At 52.0% G+C, this 21,497-nt stretch overlaps 1 protein-coding gene across 6 annotated transcripts in view; it reads right to left on the bottom strand.

The window, feature by feature from the left end:
- Nucleotides 1-1,658: 1,658 nt before the first annotated feature.
- CELF5 (CUGBP Elav-like family member 5) overlaps nucleotides 1,659-21,497 on the bottom strand; it is a 42,683-nt gene continuing 22,844 nt past the window's right edge. For 2 of the 6 annotated variants that reach the window (XM_055709467.1, XM_055709470.1), the window contains exons 4-13: nucleotides 14,654-14,782; nucleotides 13,979-14,058; nucleotides 12,851-12,997; nucleotides 7,521-7,665; nucleotides 6,722-6,868; nucleotides 6,445-6,507; nucleotides 6,272-6,355; nucleotides 5,062-5,205; nucleotides 4,785-4,949; nucleotides 1,659-3,758 (exon numbers count right to left, since the gene is read on the bottom strand). In XM_055709467.1, the coding sequence (XP_055565442.1) occupies nucleotides 4,822-4,949; nucleotides 5,062-5,205; nucleotides 6,272-6,355; nucleotides 6,445-6,507; nucleotides 6,722-6,868; nucleotides 7,521-7,665; nucleotides 12,851-12,997; nucleotides 13,979-14,058; nucleotides 14,654-14,782 (1,067 nt within the window). In that variant the 3' untranslated portion in view covers nucleotides 1,659-3,758; nucleotides 4,785-4,821. The remainder of the gene's footprint in view (nucleotides 3,759-4,784; nucleotides 4,950-5,061; nucleotides 5,206-6,271; nucleotides 6,356-6,444; nucleotides 6,508-6,721; nucleotides 6,869-7,520; nucleotides 7,666-12,850; nucleotides 12,998-13,978; nucleotides 14,059-14,653; nucleotides 14,783-21,497) is intronic. The other 4 variants (XR_008732098.1, XM_055709468.1, XM_055709469.1 and 1 more) reach the window with 4 other exon arrangements.

Genomic DNA, 21,497 nt, shown 5'->3' with positions numbered 1-21,497 from the left:
CCCACAAGGGTTTTTTTTTTTCTATCTTATTTTCTCCCCCCACCTTCTGCTGAGGAAGGGAGTGATAGAGCGGTTTGGTGGGCACCACACGCATTGCTCTGGATATGTGTCGTGGGTTGCAAGTTCTAGCAGCTAAGAAAAAGCAGTCTCTGCTTAAATCCTGCCGGGCTGTGGATGGATAAAATATCCTGTGTGGGCTCCTTTGTGTCTGAGAGGCTGGTTATTGCGTGGAGCGTTCCTGTCTGCAGTGCACGAATCCTGAAGCAGTATTTAGTAGCTTTGAAAGCTGACTGTTTTGTAGAAGCTGGTTAACGGCTTTGGTGTTTACTGGAACAGCCAGGTATTGCTAAAAAACAGGCTGGTCTAGGGGATACAGAACTAAAATGGAGTGTGCAGAGCCTTGCCAACCGCAAACTTTCTTCCCTCATAGCTGGGCTTCTCCAAGGAGAAAAAAACCCAACAGGTTGAGGGGTACAGTCTAGGCAGTGAGAGGTGGCTTCCTGAGGTCACCACGTGTCCCCCTCCTCCTTTGCTCTGTGGACAGCAGGGTGCTAGACGAAGTGCACTCTTGTTCTGAGCTAAATATAAAACTTGGGTGCCTGCAAGTGACATCACCGCAGCCTGAGTTCTTATTCTTGTTTCTGGAAATGGTGTGTGGCACTTCTAGTTGCAAGTACATTTTATTCACATCCTAGGAACAGATGCCAGCTGAGTGTTTTCCTTCCTCTCTGCCATTGACTGGATTTTGACATGACAAAGCTTTCTGTAGAGCTATGCGGATATAAGAACTCACCACAATTCCTAGACTCTGGAGTTTGAACTTGCCCCTTCTAGATTACACACCTGCTTGCTTTTCCTGACAGTTTGTAGTATACACCTGTGCTCCGTCGCTGCAGAATTGTGTTGGTGTGGGGGCAAGGAGGCATCAAAAATGGAGGTAGTCCTAGACTGCATTCTCTGCTTATAGTCTGCCCTCCAGCAGCATCAAATAGGGTTTCAAAGCAGAAGAAAATCCCAGGGAAACTCTTCTAGAAGGGGCTGAACCACGGGCTCGGCAAATGGATTTGGTTCTCTACCAACCCCAAGCATGTTCCTCACCTTCAGGGCAGAGACGAGGAGTCTGTGCGTTTGCTTTCCCTTTTCCTGGTTCTGTACATAGCACCAGATGGGGCTAGGCTCTGGCTCTCGATTGATTCATTGATTTCCATCAAAGTGCTGTTGAGAGAACCGGTTTTGTTCCCTCAGGTGTGAGCAGAGCACACAGGAGTTCCTAAAAGATGTCTGGTATCTGCACACACGAGCCACGACTGGTTTGCGTTTAGCTCCGCTGGAGCTTGGCTGCTCAACTCATGCGTTGTAAATGGGGCCAACGTAGCAAATTTGCGTTTGGGGGATCGTACACTGGAGACTGGAATAAAACCCCACAGGCAGCCTTCTTAGAGACACAGGGACACTGTGTGGCGTTCAGAGTAAGGTTGTATTCTGCAGGACTCGGGCTCTGTCATTCGTGCCCTTGAGAAATACTTTTTATCTGCGTGCCCAGATGATTTGCTGAATGGAAACAGACTTTCCTCACCCCAGGCCTTTGGTGGGTGTCTTCAAGCGTGAGCATTACCTCAACGCAGGTGCAACAACTAGCACGTGAAGTAAAACCCCAGTTACTTAGCAAGTAAACCTTTTATTAAATAAATTTAAGATTTTATTTTTCACCAGAGTGAGGAATTTGACATTGATGAAGCTTGTATCGCACCTGTAACATTGTACAGTCACATCAGTAACTGATGGAAGAAACTGTAAATGCTTGTTTTAAACCAGCTTGACCTAGAATTTCCAAAGTCCCTTTTTTCCTATTTTTGCATTTCTTGGTCTTTTTTTTTTTGTTTGTTTTTTTGTTTTGTTCAAAATTAGATTAAGTTTAAACTTCATGAAATTACTTGTAGCAGAAATAAAGTACATTATACAAATCACATACATAATAGATGTTAAGTATAAAAATGGTATTTACAGTAAGTAAACATGGACTATAGAAACACACAAGACTCGCACAGGTTCATCCACCTCTCACCAGTTCTCAGTATCAGATACAGAGGGGTGTTTGAGGAGATGTGAAGGTACTTAAAGAACTGTGCCACAGACATCTGAACAAAGGGAAACTGGAGGAGGAGAAATGGCTGAGGTTCTCTGAAATCCCCTTATCTTGCTTCCGTATCAATAGCATGAACCTTTCTCCACCTCTGTTCATGTTTGCACGGAGACACACGCGCGCACGCACACACACACACACACACACGTGCGAATGTTCTTGGTACCTTATCAAATTCTGGAATATTGAAACTAATCATTCAGGTTTGTGGGGTTGGTTGGTTGCTTTTGTTTTTCTTTCCTTATTTTGGTAGAAACTGAAAGAGACTGTTGGAAGCTGTTAAAGGGATATGCCTGGTCAGTATGACACACCCCGCACCCCCAGGAGATCTTTATTAAATCGAGCTCTGAACTATGTTCTGTGCTTAAGTGTATGTGTATATAGCTGTATCTATAGATGCTGCATAATCTGTCCCTTGTTGGGGGGGGTAGTGGGGAAAAAACCGGAATGGCAACCCTCTTCCATCACACTATCCTTACGTCTGCTTGGGAAGCTTTGCAGAGAGTGCAGGAGGCGAGTCCTCTTGCTAAATTCAGTTGGAGAAAATGTCCCGTTACGTCTGGGAATCAGAACTGCCCCTTAACCAGCATGATTTCTGACACGGGGAGGCAGTGTGTAGTCCCAGGAGGCTTCTGTCACTCTTTTGGAGACTGCCTTGATCAAGAAAATGCTCCGTTACCATGGAGAGCTATGAAACCCGGATCTGTGCCACGGTATGAGGAGGCAGTACGGTTCCTGTAGGTAAAGGGATTGGTTTCCTGTGCTTCCAGCCTGACCGAGGAGTGCTCAGGATAGGCTTTGGCACCAAATTCCAGGAGCTTTGTCTGCAGAAGCCTTTGGAAAGGTTAAGACTGAGAGCTCTTGAGATCCTTACCCAGGCTGGCGCTAAGGTCAGTGGATGAGTGACTCGAGCTGAGCAGCTGGTTGTGCCCTAATCCTGGAGGTATGTAGTTCTCTTTCTCCTTGCTTCTTGCTAATGTTGAGCAGAGAGATGTGCTCGCTTGCTCTCTCTTGCTCTCTGTCCATCCAAACATCCTCTCAAAATGTTCAGGCCTATCTGCAGTGCTTGCTGAGAAGACACTGTTGCAAAGGTAAACCCTTAACTTCCAATCCCTCTTGCAAGGAGTCAGTCTCTGAATGGAAAAGTTTGGTCCCATGAGCCACTTTAAAAAAAAATAGAGACTGTATATATATATATTTATCTATGAAAGGGCCAGGAGACAGGGCAGGAGGGAGGGAGGGACGGAGCTAAGTTGCCGTACATCACTGCAGTAACCTAGAGACACACCAGTGGGTTTTCTTGGTCCATGTACTCCAGGCATACCCCAAGACAAAGCGCTTCGGGTCCCCAGGGGCTGCTGGTTTTCTGGTCCCTTTGCTATGCACCACATTAGCAGCAAACATACGAGTCCATCGTGGCAAGAATCTTCCTGCTGGGCAGATATTGAGCCTTCTCTTTAATTGCTTGTTTTGGGGAGGAGGGCAGGAGGAGGATGGGGTGGGCAGGTGGGGAGCAGAGGAAGGAAAGGGGTGGTTTCAAAAGAGTTGATAAATTTACTGGCCTCTCTGTAAATCAACCTGAAGCAGAAATTCTTCCTCTGGACTTTCCCTTCACCTGAATAGAAAGGGAGGAGGGAGGGAATTGGGAGATTAGGAGGACATCTATGCAAACCTCAGGCTTCGAGCTGCTGTTGCTTAAATGTGGAGGAAGGTGACCCCAATGAGATGGGACCAAGATCAGCCCTCCCTCGCTCCCTGTCTGCTGGCTGGTAGGAGCGAGCTCCTCCACAGCCAGGTCTCGTGTCAGGCAGCTCTTCTGTGGCCCTTCAGGGTCTCACCTTTTCGCTGCTTTTCTGCGATCCTTGCGAATCACGGGATTGTCCCCTCTTACCCTGGGAAGCATTCTCTGCAGACTAATTTCAGGGCACACGTAACAACTGAAAACAGAACTACTGGGTTTTTAAAACTTTCTGGGACAATGAATGCTTTTGGGGAGCGGTCAGAAAATAGACTGAAATTTTGCTTAGATCACAGGCAGGTCATTTGAAGTCATCTGCCCGTCAGGGCCCTGAGTGCGCTAATGGGCCTTAACGGCCTTGACCAGCCTCACCTGCAGCTTCTACCCCCGCACTGCCCATCAGCCCAGGAGTCAGCTCCAACCTGCTCCTCCAGGCTTTGTCTGACCTACATCGCAGAAGTGCCGGTCTACACCTGTCCATGGATCTGTCCTCTTCATGGATCTCACGATCTAGACTTCAACCCTTGGATTGTCTTCCCACTCTGACATCAGATCAGTTTATTATTCTCACTATAAACCTGCCTGGCAATCACTGGACTACGTCTGCCCCTGTTTAGCTTGACCTGACCCAATCCTAATCTTGACCTGGCCTGGCCTTACTGCCACAAACTTGCCCGATGATCCAGACTCTTGGGTTGACCCTGGCCATCACCTCCAGACCTGCCTTGGTCACCTCGCTCAGGTGCTGGGGCCGGACCCTGGCAGGCGAGGCCGCTATCCAGCTGCCTGTGTTACTGCATCCAGCTCCTGCCTTCCCACCCCGCAGGGAGCAGCCAGACCTTGCTGCCCCCCGACACTGGCCAGCACGGTGTGGGAACTGTGCTGCGACAGTGCCAGCTTTACCTGTACTGCAGAAGCGATTCCTGCTTGCTCACTGCTGTCAGTAGGGATGGTTAGCATCCTTGGGTCGTTTTAACTGGACCTTCAAACGTTTCATGCCGATCTGGAAGCCATTCATGGCCTGGATAGCAGTCTGTGCACTGGATGGGTTGTCAAAGCTTACAAAACCTGAAGGACAGGACACAGGCATGGATAATAATGGCACTGTTGGTGCCATGCCCAGTGCATGCATGTCCTTGTATCCATCATGCTTCCCCTGCCCGCTAGCGTCAGCACTCACCAAAACACTTGCTCTGGTTGGTGGCACGATCCATGAATACCTTGGAGGAAATTATATTGCCAAAGGGCAGGAACATCTGCATCAACTCATTGTCTCCAAACTCCTGAGGGAGATGGTAGATGAAGAGATTGCAGCCTTCAGGACCTGCAGGCATAGGGGAATGGGGAGGGATGAAACAAAGAGCCCCCAAAGGGAAGGGGAAGAGAAATGGGCTCAACTCAGAGCACAGCACTGGAGAAGAACCCCAGCACTGCCTCCTTCTGTCTCGACCTCCCCTTGCTTGTCTCTCTCAGTCACTGGCCCACAAAGGGTTCTGAGGGCTCTCTAAGCAGCTGGGAGGCAATATGCAGAGTTAAGAGTTTCTGGAGAGCAGATTCATTTTCACAGCTTGCCCAGTTCCCATGTGGGGAGGTGGACGCAACAACTCTCTCTGTGTCTGGGTGCTGTTTTGCTGGAAGAAAATTAGCTGAGGTGACAGCTCCCTGTTCACTCTCCCAGGCCTAGGAGAGCAGCAGACACTGCGATGTGAAAGCTGCGGCTTTAGTGTTCCCTGCCCACAGCTATGCAGTGGTTGCCTTCAGCCTGTAACCCACAGCCCCAGTAAGAAATGTCCTAAGAAATGTCCTGGATTGCCACACATCTGATTTGTGGGCTGACCTGGTCCTGCCCACTCCTTCCCTTCATTCCTGCAAGCCTGATGAGCACAAGTTGCTGTTCCCTCTCTGACACCTGCTGTATGAAGCAGGAGCAGACAAGAGAATGCCTTTGCCTCCAAATTCTGTCCAGACCAATTCTGAAATAAGCTGAAAAATAAAATCATGAGGCTAGGAAGGCTGAAGAGCGAGGACAGTGTGGTTCTGGCATCAGTAAAGATGGGGAGGAAGTGCTCTTTTCCTCTGCCTGAGTAGGGAAGGTGCTGGCTCTGTACCCTCTGGTGTCAAAGCTTGGTGTTCTAGTGCTTGCTGTCACCTTTGGCAGCATCTGGCCAGGGATGCACTCAGTTTACATGACAAGCATCCTCTGAACACTTCCAGTCCACTCACTGCAGAGCCATGGTTGGCTCTGTAACCCAGCTTCAATATTAACAATTAGAGTGGACAAAGATCAGTGCTATCTCCTCTCCATTGATTCTGGGCTGCAGCAGATGAGCTACACAAATCCCACCGCCCCCCCACCCTCCCCAGACACACGCTCTCACCCTGACTCTCACCTTCTCGTTGCTGCTGCTGCAGGATGGGAGGGGGCTGAGGGATGCTCTGAGCAATGGGGGTGATGGTGGTGGTTGGATACACAGCTGTAGTCCAAGGAGACAGAACAAACTGTTTACCTAAGGATCTGGTCAGCCACACAAGGGCCTGAGGGAGACAAGGGTTAAGCTGGTACCTGCATACTGCTGAACTCCCGTGAAGGCTGGGTGCAAAGTCTCTGCTACTGACGGGCTCTGGGCTGCAGGGAAGAACATAATCAGAAGCACAGAAAAAGGAACTACTATGCATTGCATTCTGTCTCTCCCCCCTCACCCCTACCCCTCTGCCCAGTGAGTTTCAGTGCCTGGCAGATAGGGAGCTAGAAAAAGTGTTCTCTGTGGGGAATCCAGAAAAGAGGAGCTAAGTGCAGTTCCTGAGGTGTCTGGATGTTTCTTTTTTCCTGCCCTCTGTACCTGAGTATGGCACAAGGCCATTGGTGTAAACTGTTTCCAAGGTTGGATGCCCATTTGGGAATGGCACCACTCCAGTGAATCCATTTGAAATGGGTGCCACCAGCCCCGGCATGGCTGCTGTTCCCAGGAGAGGCGGCGAATGTAGCCCTGTAGAGCAAGGAGAGAGAGGACATCCCATGAGAGCCAAGGTCCCGCAAAGCCCGTGCTCCCTCTTTCCATCTGCCTGGTCAGACTGCTGCGTTTGAAGCTATTATCTCTTCTAGTTGGCACACGGAGGTGACAGACTAGTGCTGGAGCTTTCTCAAAATTAGAAGTACCACTGGTGGAAGATGGTGCGCAGCACTGCTAGTCCTGGCTGCCATCAGAGCTCTGGGACGGACCATTTTGAAGCCAGGTTTGTACAGCACCTAGCAGGATACAGCCCTGTTCTTGACGGGCATTCAAACCCGATAGGCATTATTGCCGATACAATTACTGTGGGATGAGGGTAATGGTACTCAGGTGCCACCCTGGGAACGTGGTCCTTCTTTACTGTATCAAAAGGGGAAAACTGCACCAGGGGAACGGCAGCAGGGCAAGGGAACGCGAGTCAGACGGGAGGGTGTCGGGGAGACGGCAGAAATCCGCGCAGAACCGGGGACTGCTGTCCTGGGGGGCTGCACTGTTAACAAAGAGCGGCCTAATCCTGATGCTGAGCCCGGAGGGATGCAGGAAGTGTTTTACCCGTACGAGCAGCGCGGTGCCAGGAGGTGGCTGGCCTGCCGGGCTGGCCGTGCCCCGGCGCACACCGGGCCCTCACCTGATGCCGGCGCCACCGGAGCGGCTGGCAGCCCGTTGAGACTGACGGCACCGATCTGCTGGATGTGGCAAGGGGAAAAGGTGACGCCCGGGCTCAGGTAGCTGCCGTGGGAGGTGGAGAGAACCGTTGTCTGCTGCTGCATCAGCTGCAAGGCAGGACCGGGCGGTCAGGGCCCCGCGCTGCCCAGGGTCTCGCAGGGCCCAGCGGCTCCTCCGCGCCCCCGGGCCGGGCGCTGCCGGGGCCCCCAGCGGCGGGCGGAGCGCGGGGAAGGCCGCACCGGCCGGCCCGGTCCCCGCCTTTCCCCGCCATCTCCCTCAGCCGCCGCTGGGGGCCGCCGCGCTCCCGCCCCGGAGCCGCCTGCACCCGCCCCGGGTGCTGCCCCTGCCCAGGCGGCCGGGCCGGGCCCCGCCGTGCGCCGCAGCCGCCCAGGGCTCGGCAGAGCTGCCCGCCCCGCCGGCGGGGGGACGCGGCTCCTCCGCCAAGGCAGGGCCGCGGCCGGGCGCCCCCGGCCGCCCTCCCCCTCTCGGCAGCCCCGCCGCCTTCGGGGGGTCCCCGCTCACCCGGCACCCAGCGCCGCAGGCCCGGGGGTCCCCGCTCCCCGCACATGGCCGGGCCGCTCCCCCCAGAGAGCCCCGGGGGGGCGCAGGTGAAGGGCCGCGGCCCCCGCGCTCGGCACCCCCCGCCACAGGCGGGCACAGCGCGCCGTGTCCTCCCGGCGCGGCCCCTCCCGCCGCTTCTCCCGGGACGGCGCCAGGTAAATAACAGCCGTGCCCGAAGGAACGGAGCCCACATCCCTCTGCTTCTGCCCGGCCTCAGCAAGGACACCGCGCTGCCGGCCGGCACACGGGGCGCAGCCCGCAGCCCGCCCGGCTCCAGGGGCTCCCCTCGCCCAGCGCTGCGCCGCGGCCGCCCGGCTCGGCCCCTCCTGGGCAGCGGCCTGTGCCCCGGCCGGGGGGCGCCGCCTCCTTGCTGTCCCCACGGCCTGTGCCCCGGCTGGGGGGCTGTGGCCCCTGCTGTCCCCATGGCCAGTGCCCCCGGGCCAGGGCAGGCAGCTCCTTGCTGTCCCCATGGCCTGGGCCCTGGCCCCTGCTGTCCCCTGTCTCCTGCTGTCCCCACAGCCTGTGCCCCCTGGCCAGGGCAGGCAGCTCCTTGCTGTCCCCACAGCCTGTACTGTGGCCGGGGGGCAGTGGCTCCTTGCTGTCCCCACGGCCTGTGCCCTGGCCCCTGCTGTCCCCTGGCCCCTGCTGTCCCCACAGCCTGTGCCCTGGCCCCTGCTGTCCCCAGGCCAGGGGACGGTGGCTCCTCGCCTCCCATAACACCCCCAACCCAGCGCACAAAGACGGGGAGAGGAGGGGTGGGATGCCAGGTCAGGAGCAGGGTTAGGAGGAAGAAGAAGAAGAAGAAAAATCCTTCTGGTCCTATCTGGCCATCAGCTGGTGCTTTGGAGCATAAGATTCAATCAGACTGCACTCAGAGTGCGGTGGCAACAAAGCCCGGTTCTGGATGTAGAATTACCTAGCACCTTTATGAGCTTCACCATCAAGCAAGAAGAGCAGCGGAGGCACAGGCACGGCTCTCTGGAAACCGTACGGTTCCTCAGGAGGAGCTGGGGGTGGCACATGGCAAAATCCAAGAAAACCACCGACCCTCCTTATATTAACTACAGCCGGACCTCAGTGTCTGTGTTGAAGCATAAATACACGCCGCTTCAGTGACCTGCCTCATCCACAAACCAGTGAGCCAGGTCGTCAGTTTGGCCCAGGTCTCAGCTGGAGAATCTGGTAACCCTGATAAGTTCATGGCTAGTTAAATCTTTTTAATTCCCTCCACACAGCAGCTGGTTATCGCTCTTGTGTAAGAAGAAAAGGAATTGCCTAATTTCATGGCATCGCAGGTAGAAGTGACTCTGCCGGAGAGCCCTTTGGGGGCAGAGGGGTGACACACCACCACGATGTGGGGTCTCCGCAGGCAGGCGGGACTGACAGCAAAGGGGTTTTGCTACCGCTTGACTCCGGAAAGCAAATGCCCTGAAATCATCTCATCTATTTGCCACGTTGCCTTTGGAGTGATTCCCCTGAAGCAGGACTCACGCGTTCCAGGGAACCGTGCACCCCGAGCCTGGATTTCAGCAAAACGTGGTCCTCCTGAGGGCACAAAACCTGCTAAGGAGAAGGTGTCCCGATGGCAAGCAGTCTGCACACAGCCCTAGTCCTGTCTTCACACCGTCCCCGTTTAAGGATGCAGGAATCAATGCATTTCTTATTTACTAGATGAATATTGATTTTCTTTTTTTCTCATTAATGCCTGTTCTGTGCCAGGCTCCGGCTGGAACAAGACCTGCATCTGACTGCACATGCACCAAAGCAGCATTCTGAAATTGTTGTCGTTACTTAAAATTACCATAATGAACCATAAGAGCAGAAATAAAGGGGTGGGAGGGGGGAATGAGTGAACAAACTGGTTTGTGTTTAGAACTGATTTAGGAAATACAAGAAATATTCAAGCATTATAAGCAGTTAGTAAATTACACTGGCTGCTTTTTCAAGTCTTCAGGCCTCTTCTGTATTGATAATTATTTTTTCAGCTCCAGATCAGTTCCCTGATTCCATCTGAACTAATCACTGAAATTCAACTTGTGGAATAAACTGAAGGAAATACTCATTTTTCACTTGCCAAAGAGGCACCTGGGATCAAAACCTGGTTTAAACACTTAAATAAACTGCTTCCAGATGCTTCTCCAGTCATATTTCCCAGATAAGTATGAGATTTTTTCTTACAAACTGTATCACCTAACATGTACTGTTTTGACTATTTTTAATATCTTATTTTGCATATTTGAATAGATCAGAGTAACTTTAGACCTCATATGGTTTGTGGTTATTTCATGTTTAATTTGAGATAGTTTTTAAAGGAAAATGCAATTAATATAAATTTAAAACATCCAACTGAAAGGAAAAAAACCCCAACCAACCAACCAAAACCCAAACAACTCGGGCTCCAAACTGCTTCTTCCTAGGCAGGGGACTCTGAGGACTGCTTTGGCTTGGTGACGCAGCACATCCCACCGGGAGAGGGAGAGAAGGTTGTTGGCGTATTAAATATAAATGTAAGAATCAATGTCTATGATGCACCAGTTCGTCCCAGTAGCACTCGCTCCTCTCAGTCTGATTCAGCCACATACCTAAGGGTGGGCTGCATCTCCTGGGGCTGTATCTATTGCTCCAAGCCCTGCACCCTGCAAGCATGAACTATGTCGGGGTTCCCTTCAGCCCTGCTTTACCAGAGGTCCCAGCTCCCAAGAGCTGCCCATGGCAGGAGTTCTGGAGGGGCTGTAAGGAGATTCAGCGAGGAAATCCCTCCCTTCTGTCCCCACTTCCAGAGATGCTGGATGGCATTTCAGAGGGCTGATACCCTCTCCCTCTGATGGGGACACATATGAGAACTGGCTAGGATTGCTCCTCCAGGAGAAGGGAGACCAAAGATTGGGATGACACAAGAGAAGAAACAATCAAGTCTGAGGTCAGTGCCTCAGAAGGAAAGAGAGAGAACCAAAACCAGCAGAAAGGAAAAGGAGGAAAAAACCTGAAAGAGTGGGAGACAGGCCGAGTCTTGAGTCAGGGGGAAAGCCAAAATCAAGTCACAGAGCAGGAAGGCCAGTGAAGAATCAGAGACAAAACAACAAATTTACAGACACAGCTGGGGAGAAGGAAGGTGCAGATAAGCAAGGATCACAGGCTAGGCTTGAGTGGCTTGTCACCAGCAGGAGTTTCTGAAGAGCACTTAAAAGACTGCATCTAGGAGGTTGCGCTGCTCTCCTGCCTTACACATCCTGGACAATAAGCTAATGAAGTACTTTCTGCCATCGTTACCTCACTGTGGTCCATTCCTGACTCCTTCACCATCACACCATGCCCAGGTTAGCACCACCTCCATGACAGAAGATACACCAGAATGATCATCTCATAGGTGACTCACAGCTAAGCTACGCTACAGCCTCAGACCTCAGGTACAGCTGGCTCGTGGATCACAGGGCTGGACAGAGAAGATTGGTCCTGGCAAGAGATACTGGTGTTTGGTCAGAAAGGGTTCTCCCTCTAAACAGTGCTTCTGCTGGAAGCCTTGGCGCTTGGCACGGTATAGCTATTCTCAGCCTCACGACATAAGAAGAATCAAATAATCTGCGTTGGACAAATTCTGCATCTGGTTCCCCAAATTCCCCAGCGGTACGGAGCCCAATACGTATTGCCTCTTTTCTTTTGCTACTCCATGCTCTCGCCACACACTTAAATGGCATTTGGCAGTTTCTCGGGATTCTTTGGGAGGAAATGACCAACAACTGAGAAACAGTTCCTTCTCTGTCATGTACCTGGGAGACACACTAAGTAGCTGCTGAAGCCAGAGGTGAAAAAGGTGTCCACATGCATGAGAACAACAGGTTTATCTGCACCCCGCTCCCCCAAAATATTACTGTCAGTAACTTAACTTTTGAGTTGTTTGACACAAGCATCTCTCATGCCTTGAGCAATTTCTGAGCTTCCTCCCATGGGCTTTATACTTGGTGGCAGAAACCTGAAAGTGACAGTCACCAAGAAGACCCAAAACATGCTCCACCACAGCTGAGCAGGGACTTGTTGAGTTTGGGACCTACCTGAAATATCAATGGCAAGCATCACCATCGCTCCAAGGCAACGAGGTTCTCTCACTAAAATCCAGAGCATTAACCAGAGGAGGTCAGACTGCTGAAACACCTCCGACCCTCTGCTACCCACTGCTCCTTTTCCAGCATCCTGCAAACCCCACGGTCATGCTAGCCAAGAAAGAAAACCCTGGGAGCCAAGGACAGCACTGGGGGGATCAGGGCCCTCCTGAGAATTTCAGCAGAGAAATAAAACACATGAAGCTGGTCCCAGGGCTCTCATGGTGCTCCAGAACCAGAGACACACATTTGTGCCACAGACCCAGCGGAAGAGTTCACAAGTTGGCAGACTGCCACGTCTGGCAGACATCACCCAAGAATCAGGGCTCTGAGCTGTCCTCAAAACAAGACCGAAAGCTACCGGGTCATGCTTGACCTGTTCCCAGACGCCTCCGCCAGTCTACACCACATCAGAGAAATCCAGCTCTCTCCTGTCACCCCTTCCAAGGAGAGACGTGCACCAAGCCTAGGCTGCTGACTGGAGAAACCAAAGCCGGGAGCAACTCTCAGGTGCCAGGAAGCTTCCACGCACTCTTAGAGAGACTCGTTTGAGGTCTCCCGGCCCAGGTCCGGTGTTGCCCCACAGCCAAGAGGGCAGGCAGCCTCTCCCCACACCCACACGCGCGATACTCACAGCCTGCGCATAGGCGCTGTATGGGCTGAACGGCAAGGTGAGAGATGGAGTGAATATCCCCAGCTGCCCCACCATTTGCTGCATACGACGGAGGGTCCTCTCCTTATCTGTGTCAGCAAACTTCACCACTAGACTGGAAGAGGCGCCCTAGGCACAGAGAGAGGAGACAGAGAGAGGAGGCAGGGGGAGAAGAGGCCGTGGGACAGCCAGAGAGGCAGCAGTCAGGCAAGGTGGGATGGGGTGGAACAGGCAGCAGAGAGGAGTGGGAAGAGGAGCAGAAGAGCAAATATTGGCGTGAAAGTGCTCGGGAGCTGCCTGGAACCTGGGCTGTGCCCTTCCCCATCCATCTGTCTATCTGACCCTTCCCTCTCCCACCCTTCCCCTCACACCCCGGGGCCTTGTACCGCTGCACAAGTGCGTGCACACATCCCTAGCTGCGTTCACCAGGTAATGGTGCAGCCAGGAACAGCCAGGACGTTGTCAGCCATGAGCACCATCTTTCCTTCACCCTGAGCTTGGCTGCACAGGCAGCGCGGTTCCCGGCAGCTGGAAATACCCCTGCTGCCGCCACCGTCCTGCCCACAAGCTGCCCTGACCCAGGTTCGAGATGGTGAGAGACGAGATCACGACTGCAGCTCCGCTTGCACAAGGCAGCACAGCTGCAGCCACGCAACCCACCGCAATGCACAAAGCATTCCCACCCACACCCCGCCTGCCCCAGAGACCTCTACTGCCTACGTAAGGGAAGGTGGGCAGTGTGCTCAGACACGGGAGGGAGTCCTGACGGCTCACGTTGCTGAATTGTTGGCTTGCATCCTGCTCAGTTTTGAACTACTACAGGTAGCTGTCTCGAGCACAGGTTCTTGGCTCTCTTTCATTTAGCCTGTACAGCTGAAAGTGCTGTCACTACCAGCCTGGACAGACACAGATACAACACCAGCCCCAGGAGACAGGATGGTTCCCAAAGACGAAGAGCACAGATGTGCACACACACACCCCCCACGCACGCCCACGAGCTGGAAACTGCATCCGAACCTGTCATGGTTTTGGACAGCGAGGGGAGGTCCCTGCAACAGGGTGATGGGAAGAGGATGAGGAAGAGGGCAGGTACCCTGGCCTTATACTCACGGGCATTGTCTGGCTGCCATGGAGTGCGTGGATTGCTGCCTGAGCCTCTGTGTGAGATGAGAACTTTACAAAAGCACAGCCTGGAGAGGGACAGAAAGAGCACAGGAGATTGCAGTGACAGGACTGCTGTGGAAGTGCCCCTTGCGTCATCACGCAAAAGACAGCATCTGAAACTCAGGCAGGGCAAAGGAAAGCCACCCCAAGAAAGCACAGAACAAAAAAGACGACCATCCCAAGTCCTCTGTCCTGGAAAAAACAGGAAGGGTCTCAAACTGTTACTTCCACGATATACTCTATAGATGATGTCACCATCTCCACCCTTGCCCCTGGTGACCTCTTCCTTCCCCAGATTGTCTATGTACTCCTAATTGTGGGTACTAACACTTCAAATCGCAGACCCAGACTGAGCCGAGAGGCTCACTAGTAGTAACCCTGATAACAGCTACTCGGCACGCTCCGTCTCCCCTCCTTTCATCTCAGTCTCTGCCTGTCTTCCCCAGACAACTGACCCTTCCTGCCCTGCTCCCTACGCCTGGCTGTGATCCGGGGTCCCATAAAGATGGGGGGGGGGGGGGGGAAGAAGTGCCCCCATGGAAAGGAGGCAGAGGTGGTGAGGCAGGTGAGTGCTACCTGAAGAGCAGGGAGAAAGGGCATGACACGCAGAAGGGTTCACACCTTTGCTGTTACCATCCGGTCCACGGAGCACCGTACATTCATCAATGACCCCAAATGGTTCAAAGAGCCGGAGCACGTCATCCTCAGATTGCTGCTTATTTAACATGCCCACAAAGAGCTTCCTGTCCCCTAGGGGCAAACACAGAAACATCAACCTTCTATGAGGTTTACAGTCCAAAGCAGGAGGACAGGGACACTTAAGCACAAAACAACCTAGTGTTGAAAACGTGCCTGGCATGGAAATGATTTGCTGTTGGCTGCAATGCTTCCAGGGGGGAGTATGCAGGGTCCTCCCAAGCTCCTCACACCTGCAAAGGTTTTTGTGGCTTCCCCTGTCCTACCCTCCCCAAAGGAAAACAAAAGATTAATAATTTCTTTCTATTCATTAGCCCTTTCCTTTGAACGATCCAACACGACTGGCAGTAAGAAAAACTGCCTGGGCAATTATACCCTTGTTGAACAATTATGTGAAGTCCAAGAGATACCTTCGGAAATACAGCAGGTATATTCAGGCAGGGTGAATAAATTCCAGGACTCTTGGCTCTGCTTCCTTTTCCTTCTCTCTGAGAACACTGTTTCCACAGCTGCTACATAACCAAGCACTTTGGTTTCAACCTGCCCTTCCCTACCCCAGTCTGACTAGTATGTCTGCTGAACCGTCCTCCAAGGCCTGGAATAAAGCCTGGGATCCTGGGTCCTCGTGTGCCTCACCACAGGATCACTGACATGCAAGACAGTTGGGTGAGGGGCAACAAACAGCTCCGTGGTCCCCACTCCCCCATCTCCCAGGGCATTTTGTATCCATGTCACACTGGTGGGGGGCTGGAAAGCTGGCCAACACATCCAGGACTTTGACTGGGGGTCCTTCTGGGTTTCTCCATCAGAAGGGAGAAGCGAGGATTACAGTTTTGTTGGGATGGCTGAGTGTGGAGGTGGGAACAAAGATGCACGGTGCCTTCTCCCCCTCTCCACCCCCACCAGTACACACAGGGGCCCATCACACAGCCTGATGCCATTCAGTCAAGCACAAACACAGCAGTGGCTGGGGCAAGGTTGTCCACAGGTTGCTGTGAACAGCTATGAAAAAAGCACATTAAAACCCCACGTGCCAGCCCTGTCTCCCTTTCTGCAAGGAGACAGCTGTGCCAGCTACAGAGTTAACCCTCCCCTGCTGCCCCAAACATGCATGGGGAGACGTGACCCATAGGAGTGTGTCAGGATGTGGCTTGGGAGGAGCAGTGAGAAAGGATTCCTTATTGTTAGCGACAGGATCAGAGGAGCTGGCTTCCAATAAAACCAATGTAATGTGATGCATGTCAGGGAAAATAGCAAGGAAGCTGCTATCTGTTTGAGAGTGCAGTGACCTGAAAAACAACAGGTCTTGGAGCTACAGCAGCAGAGCAGGCTGCAGGGGTGGTGGGGTGTGAGAGTATGGCAGGAATGGATGACACGTTACACATTCACACTGCTGGCAAAGCGCCCCCCCCCCCCCCCCCCCCCCAGCCCCTTCCTCGCTCCCCTTGGCTCAGAGGATGGCTCCCACCCAGGTCAAGCTGCCTCTCCCCCCGCCCCGGCTGCTCTGCCACATGCAGACAACACAGGATTTGGGGAACATACGCAGAAATATCGATACGTGCCACTGGTGCCTTGCAGAAAAGCAGATGCGCACACACAGTGTTAATGGTCAAGCACAGAAGCTCAGGCATGCATGGGAAGATGCTTGCACATGGGTCCAGCCCCAGCGAGGCGCCTTCAGAAACACATTTGCCCAGTGAACAAGAGGGATGTGCAGGTAGATGCACCCTTCCAGCATGCAGGCACCACATGGAGCCACTTTCTGTGGCTCCACACCCCCCCCCCCCCGCCCCAAAGCCCAAATCCAAGCTCATGCAGGCACTAGGTGGACATGCAACACAGATGCCACTTTCATCCACCGCAGATAAAGCATTAAAGCTGCTGCCCCTAAGGCTCTTAGCCAGCCCCAAACGGATGCTCCTGATTTCTATCACTGGAAGCAGCTGAAATAGATGGCCTTGTGTATTTTTTGAAGGCCAAATTTCCCAGCTTCCCCATTTTCATGATTCCCAGCGTAACTAAACTGGGGAAATTTCATCCCCTTCCATTTCCCTTGTGATTCTTTCTACATTTCTCCCGGCACCTGCATGACAATGGTGGCAGTTTGGAGACACTATTGCAGCTGAATGAGTTCATCCAAAATTTAGCACTCTGGCAATGCCCAACAATCCCTGGCCAAGGCACAGGACCTAATAAACCAGGTGCTGTACAGCTGCCTTCTTAGCAGGAAGACAGCATCTGCCCCCGTCCCGATGGCCAGCTCAGAAATGCTGGTGGGCAAACCAGCCAAAAACCAGCACACAGAAAAATCTGACTGGGAGTAGAAAAAAAAATGGGACTGGTCAGGAACATCTGTACTGGGAGGCGGAGAAGAAAATGGAAACTCAAGGAGCAGTGGCTCTGTGCTCCCATTATCATCACCTGGTGCCATATGTTATCCCAGTTTGGCTATGGGAGGGGACAATGGAGCTCTGCAGTGTTCCCCCCTCCCTCTGCCCTGACTCTATACTGCAAGTGCACCACGCTGCCGCCTTTAGATTGCAAGCACAGCAGGAGTTCCTCAAAAAACACATCCACAAAGGGGAGAAACACACTGGGAAATATTTGTACTGACTTTAGATGCTGTAAAATAATCCTCCGTTCTTTTATTAACAAGCAAATAATTGCAGACTAAGACTTAACAGCCAGAAATGCACTTGATGGTCTTTGCTCTTTAGGAACCCCAGCAGGCTGGCTGGCTCAGGATGGCAGGGGGGTGTCAAGACAACTGGGAAAATCAGTTATATCAGAAATTTACAAAGCTGGAACTCTAGGTAGGGGGGAACATAGAGCTACACCGACATAATGTTATATTTGTGACCCTGGTCTTTTGCTTCTGGATCTGGTTCTGCATAAAGCGAGGTTTTTGTGGAAGAATAGTGGGTAACCAGCGGAGCGTGGGATAAGTGGTTCCAGTTTTGGTTGATGACTGATTCAGTGCAAAGACCTGATGGTTAATTTGAAGCTTAAATCTCTGCCAAGCAACAAGCTAATGGATGCAAGAGGCCACAACTTTGCAACGGAGGCACTAAACAAAAAGGAACCATGTCAACTTGCAATCAAATCGACATTAAACTCTGAGTTACTAGTTGTTTTCTCCTCCAGAAGGCCCTGAAATTTCCTGGATAATTCTTGTGGTTTCATCCCCATAGAATTTCTGATGGATCAAAAGCATTTTCCTTTATGCTGCACTTTGGGACAGGTCCATGGAAACAGTGGATGCTCATCTCCATTCCTGCAGTTTTACTGCAGGTCTTCTGTCATCTGACAAGGCTCACCAACAGAACATCTTGGAAGTCCTGTGTTCACGTGGGAATCTCAGCTTTTCTCTTCTGAATTTGGAAGACAAAAATGCCACCCTTCCTGGCTATGCAGAACAAGTTAAAATTGTGATAGCTTAGGGACACGAGCTCTAAAGGCAGATAGAAAGAAACACACCTATTGGTTTTGGATCTTTTCTGAATGCCCAGAATGGCAATATTACAAGGCGGTAGAGTTACTGACAACATAAGAGAAAGATTTTTTCATTGTTATTTTCATTTCCTAGAGCCCAGTTCCCAAGGCTGCATGTAGGAAAAGGATCCAGGCTTGTTCCCCTAGGATGCCTCTGCAGCAAGTCGGGACCTGTGAGAGGGCTCCTCTGCTGCTGACCTCTCCCTCTCCATGTGTTGGAGCCTGATCCATGTGTTGGAGCCCAATCCATGATCTAGTGCCCTCTCGCTTCGGGCAGCTTCTGAATAGGGGCATTCCCCTCCCAATAACCAAGCTGCCTCATCTCTCCACAACCAAATTCTGCAAGCTCGTTCACCTGATGTCTGCTGTCACCGCTCTTAAAGCATCAACCCCAAATCAGCTGGCATCCTCAGGCCACTGTTGGGGGTCACTGGCTCCTTCGGCTCCCCAGCAGGGACTTCTGCAGTGCTGGAAGATCATCTCTCCTCGACTTGCAACAGCACACACCCCCTCCTGCCATTCTTCCATCACTTTCTCTCCAGCTCTTGTTTTTCACCCTCTGATTGGCAATTTCCCATGCTGTCCAGCAACCAGGAAAATTTGTCTCTGGTCTCTGACTGTTGAGTTCCCATGGAAACATGCTCTGGGCACAGTCAGCCAGCCAGGCAGCAGGAGGAGGGCAGCAGAGCAGGTCGCTGATGAAGATACCACAGGAACAACTGAGGGGTTAAAGCTGAATGCTCTGGCCACAAGAGAGAGCAGAGCCCACAAGCACTGTATGCTGCTCCTCTTTAAACCCAGTGGATTTAGGTCATCTGGCCAGCAGCTGTCAGCAGGGAGGATCAGGGAGAGGGAGGACGCCCACTCCAGCAGTTGGCTGTGGATGGGACGCGGCAGATCTCCTTGGGTAGGCAGCGAGCTTCCTCGTCTCTCAGGCAGTGCTAATGGGCTTGGGCTAGCTGTCGTATCGCATCAGTGCAGCAGCGCGCTCCAGGTCTCGCAAGAAGCACAGACAAGCTCCTCTGCCCCCTCACTCCATCTCCTCCTGGCACTCCCAGGCTCACATCAGAGGCGTGAGGGAAAAGAGGGAAGAGCTGACAAAGCCCTCGTCAGAACCACAGGTCCCCCTCAGAACTAATGCAGGCATCATCTTTTTACTAGTGAATTCCTTCTGCGGCGTGCAGCAACACCGAGCATCCAGATATCCCCATAGAGCCCCTGCAGGGCTTGGCCAGAACTTGTGCCTTTGGCACAAAAATCAGCATCTCAGACCAGGAGACAAATTCTGGTGCTCTAACTTCATGTACTTAATGCAGGGTGCTTAATTTGAGAGCTGTCAGTCCCTGGAGAGGATAAAGGAGGTTCCCTTTCAAGGATAATGCAGAGCAGAGCCTCGCTGATGCATGCAGCTGTTCCCTTGATAAATTCCTAGTCCAAGCAGTTCTGCCCTGCCCCAAATCTTTCTTTTACCTCCTGCCAGTGTGGGGTTGTTGCTGTATGGAATGGCTCTTCCCGCATCTGCAGACTTGCTCATCCACTCCTCTGACAAGTGAAGCGCCACGACAGAAACCTTTGGAAAGAGCAACCTGATTCAGACAAATACAGGGTGCTGTCTTGACGCTGCTTCTGCCTCAGGAAAAATTCCAGTTTGTCATGGATCCTGTGAGAGCTACTTGTTCCTGAGCTCTGCACTGGAGCTGGAAGGCACATGGGCTGGAGGGGGGCAGGTGTTCACACTCCAAAGGCTGCTTTTCTCTATGACCTTCTCCATGGGAAGCAGAGTCGATGCCCTGATGTTTGCATTCGTTAGATATTATAGCACTTTTCATAAGCTTAGAGATCTCCGAGTCCAGTGCCTTGACTGAAAGCTTGCCCCTAAATCAACATCCTGGGTTTGAACCTGTTGGGCTATTTCAGCTCAATTTGACAGAGGAGCTGAGGCATCAAAGATGTTAATTCCCAACACATTTTGTGATACTAAGTGCCTGTGCAGAGAAGACAGTCCCTGTTAGTGCCCCACCAGCAAAAGCAAGACTGCAGAAACGACCTCAACTTAGATTTAGGCACCAGAGGTTCCAGAGTTGCTCTCATCAGAGACACAAAGTGTTAAGAAAACGAAGCTGCAGCACTTGGTCTGTTCACAGCCTGAAGGGTCTGCCTGGCCTGCTGGTACTGCTGTGCTGCGAGGGCTTATGGCAGGGGCACCAGCTGGGCATGGGTGGCACCGGTGACGGTAAATGCACGCATGAACATGTGTGTCAAGTGGGCACATGTATGTATTTGCAAAGCAGCACACACACTGTAGCCGTCCGTAGGTACATCTGCCTGTGTCACGTCTTACAGCCCGCGAGTGTACGGGGTGTGCCGGGCTGTACATGTAATGGTTTGTGATGTTGAGTTGTTGGTACAACTGGCAAAGGCTCTTCTCGTCTCCTACGATGCTTTTTTTTTTTTTTTTTTTTTTTCCCCAGACTCATTAGGAATAACCTCAGATACAATTACCCAATTAGAAATCTGGGGTGCAAATCTTTAAAATCATCGTGGTGGGGAAAGGATGACCCCCTAACGGCTGTATCTAGTGGCAATAGGAGGTGTCAGTGAGCAGTCAGCTTCCTCTGTCCCCACTGCAGACACCTCTAAAAGGCAGCTCATCCACTCCATTAATTGGTGTTAATGAGACAGTGAATCACCCTGAAGGCACTGGTCTCTTTTTCCTGTCTGTAGCACGGACAAGGACCTTAAATGCAACCCTGGACCCATGGTGAGATTAATCCAGTCCTACATCATTTAGGCATACTAGTTTCTTTGGAGGTTTAAGCCATGGTTCTTTTCAAAAGGGGCATGTCTGGGATTCTCAGTATAGCCCGATGGAATAAAAATGCCCAGACTTCAGTAAAAGTCGGGTGTCTTACCCCTTAAGTAAAAAATGAACTGTCACAGATTCTATTTGGGAAAATGATCTGACTTAAACAGATAAAACTTTTTTTTTTAAAAAAAAAAGGAGGCTCACACAACCATAAATACATTCATTCCTATAAAATATTAAATATATCTCATCTTCCTGCCAGCGCAATCATTGAAAGTCGCTACAAACTGCTTGGAAGTGACCCCTTAACATTTAAAACAAAAGCCTCCCAAACTGAAACACAGCATGCGGGATCCGCTGCCCTCAGGACACACAGGCACACATTCTCCCCTCCCCAGTACTAAACTGGTTTCAGAGGCAGCACCAACAGCACAAGGCATGGAGAGGCAGATGTGGGAATGGAAAGAAGAG

This window comes from Falco cherrug, chromosome 4 (assembly GCF_023634085.1).
Source record: "Falco cherrug isolate bFalChe1 chromosome 4, bFalChe1.pri, whole genome shotgun sequence".
NCBI lineage: Eukaryota > Metazoa > Chordata > Aves > Falconiformes > Falconidae > Falco > Falco cherrug.
The sequence above is the reverse complement of the archived record's forward strand: the minus strand, read 5'-3'. Positions and strand labels throughout refer to the sequence as shown.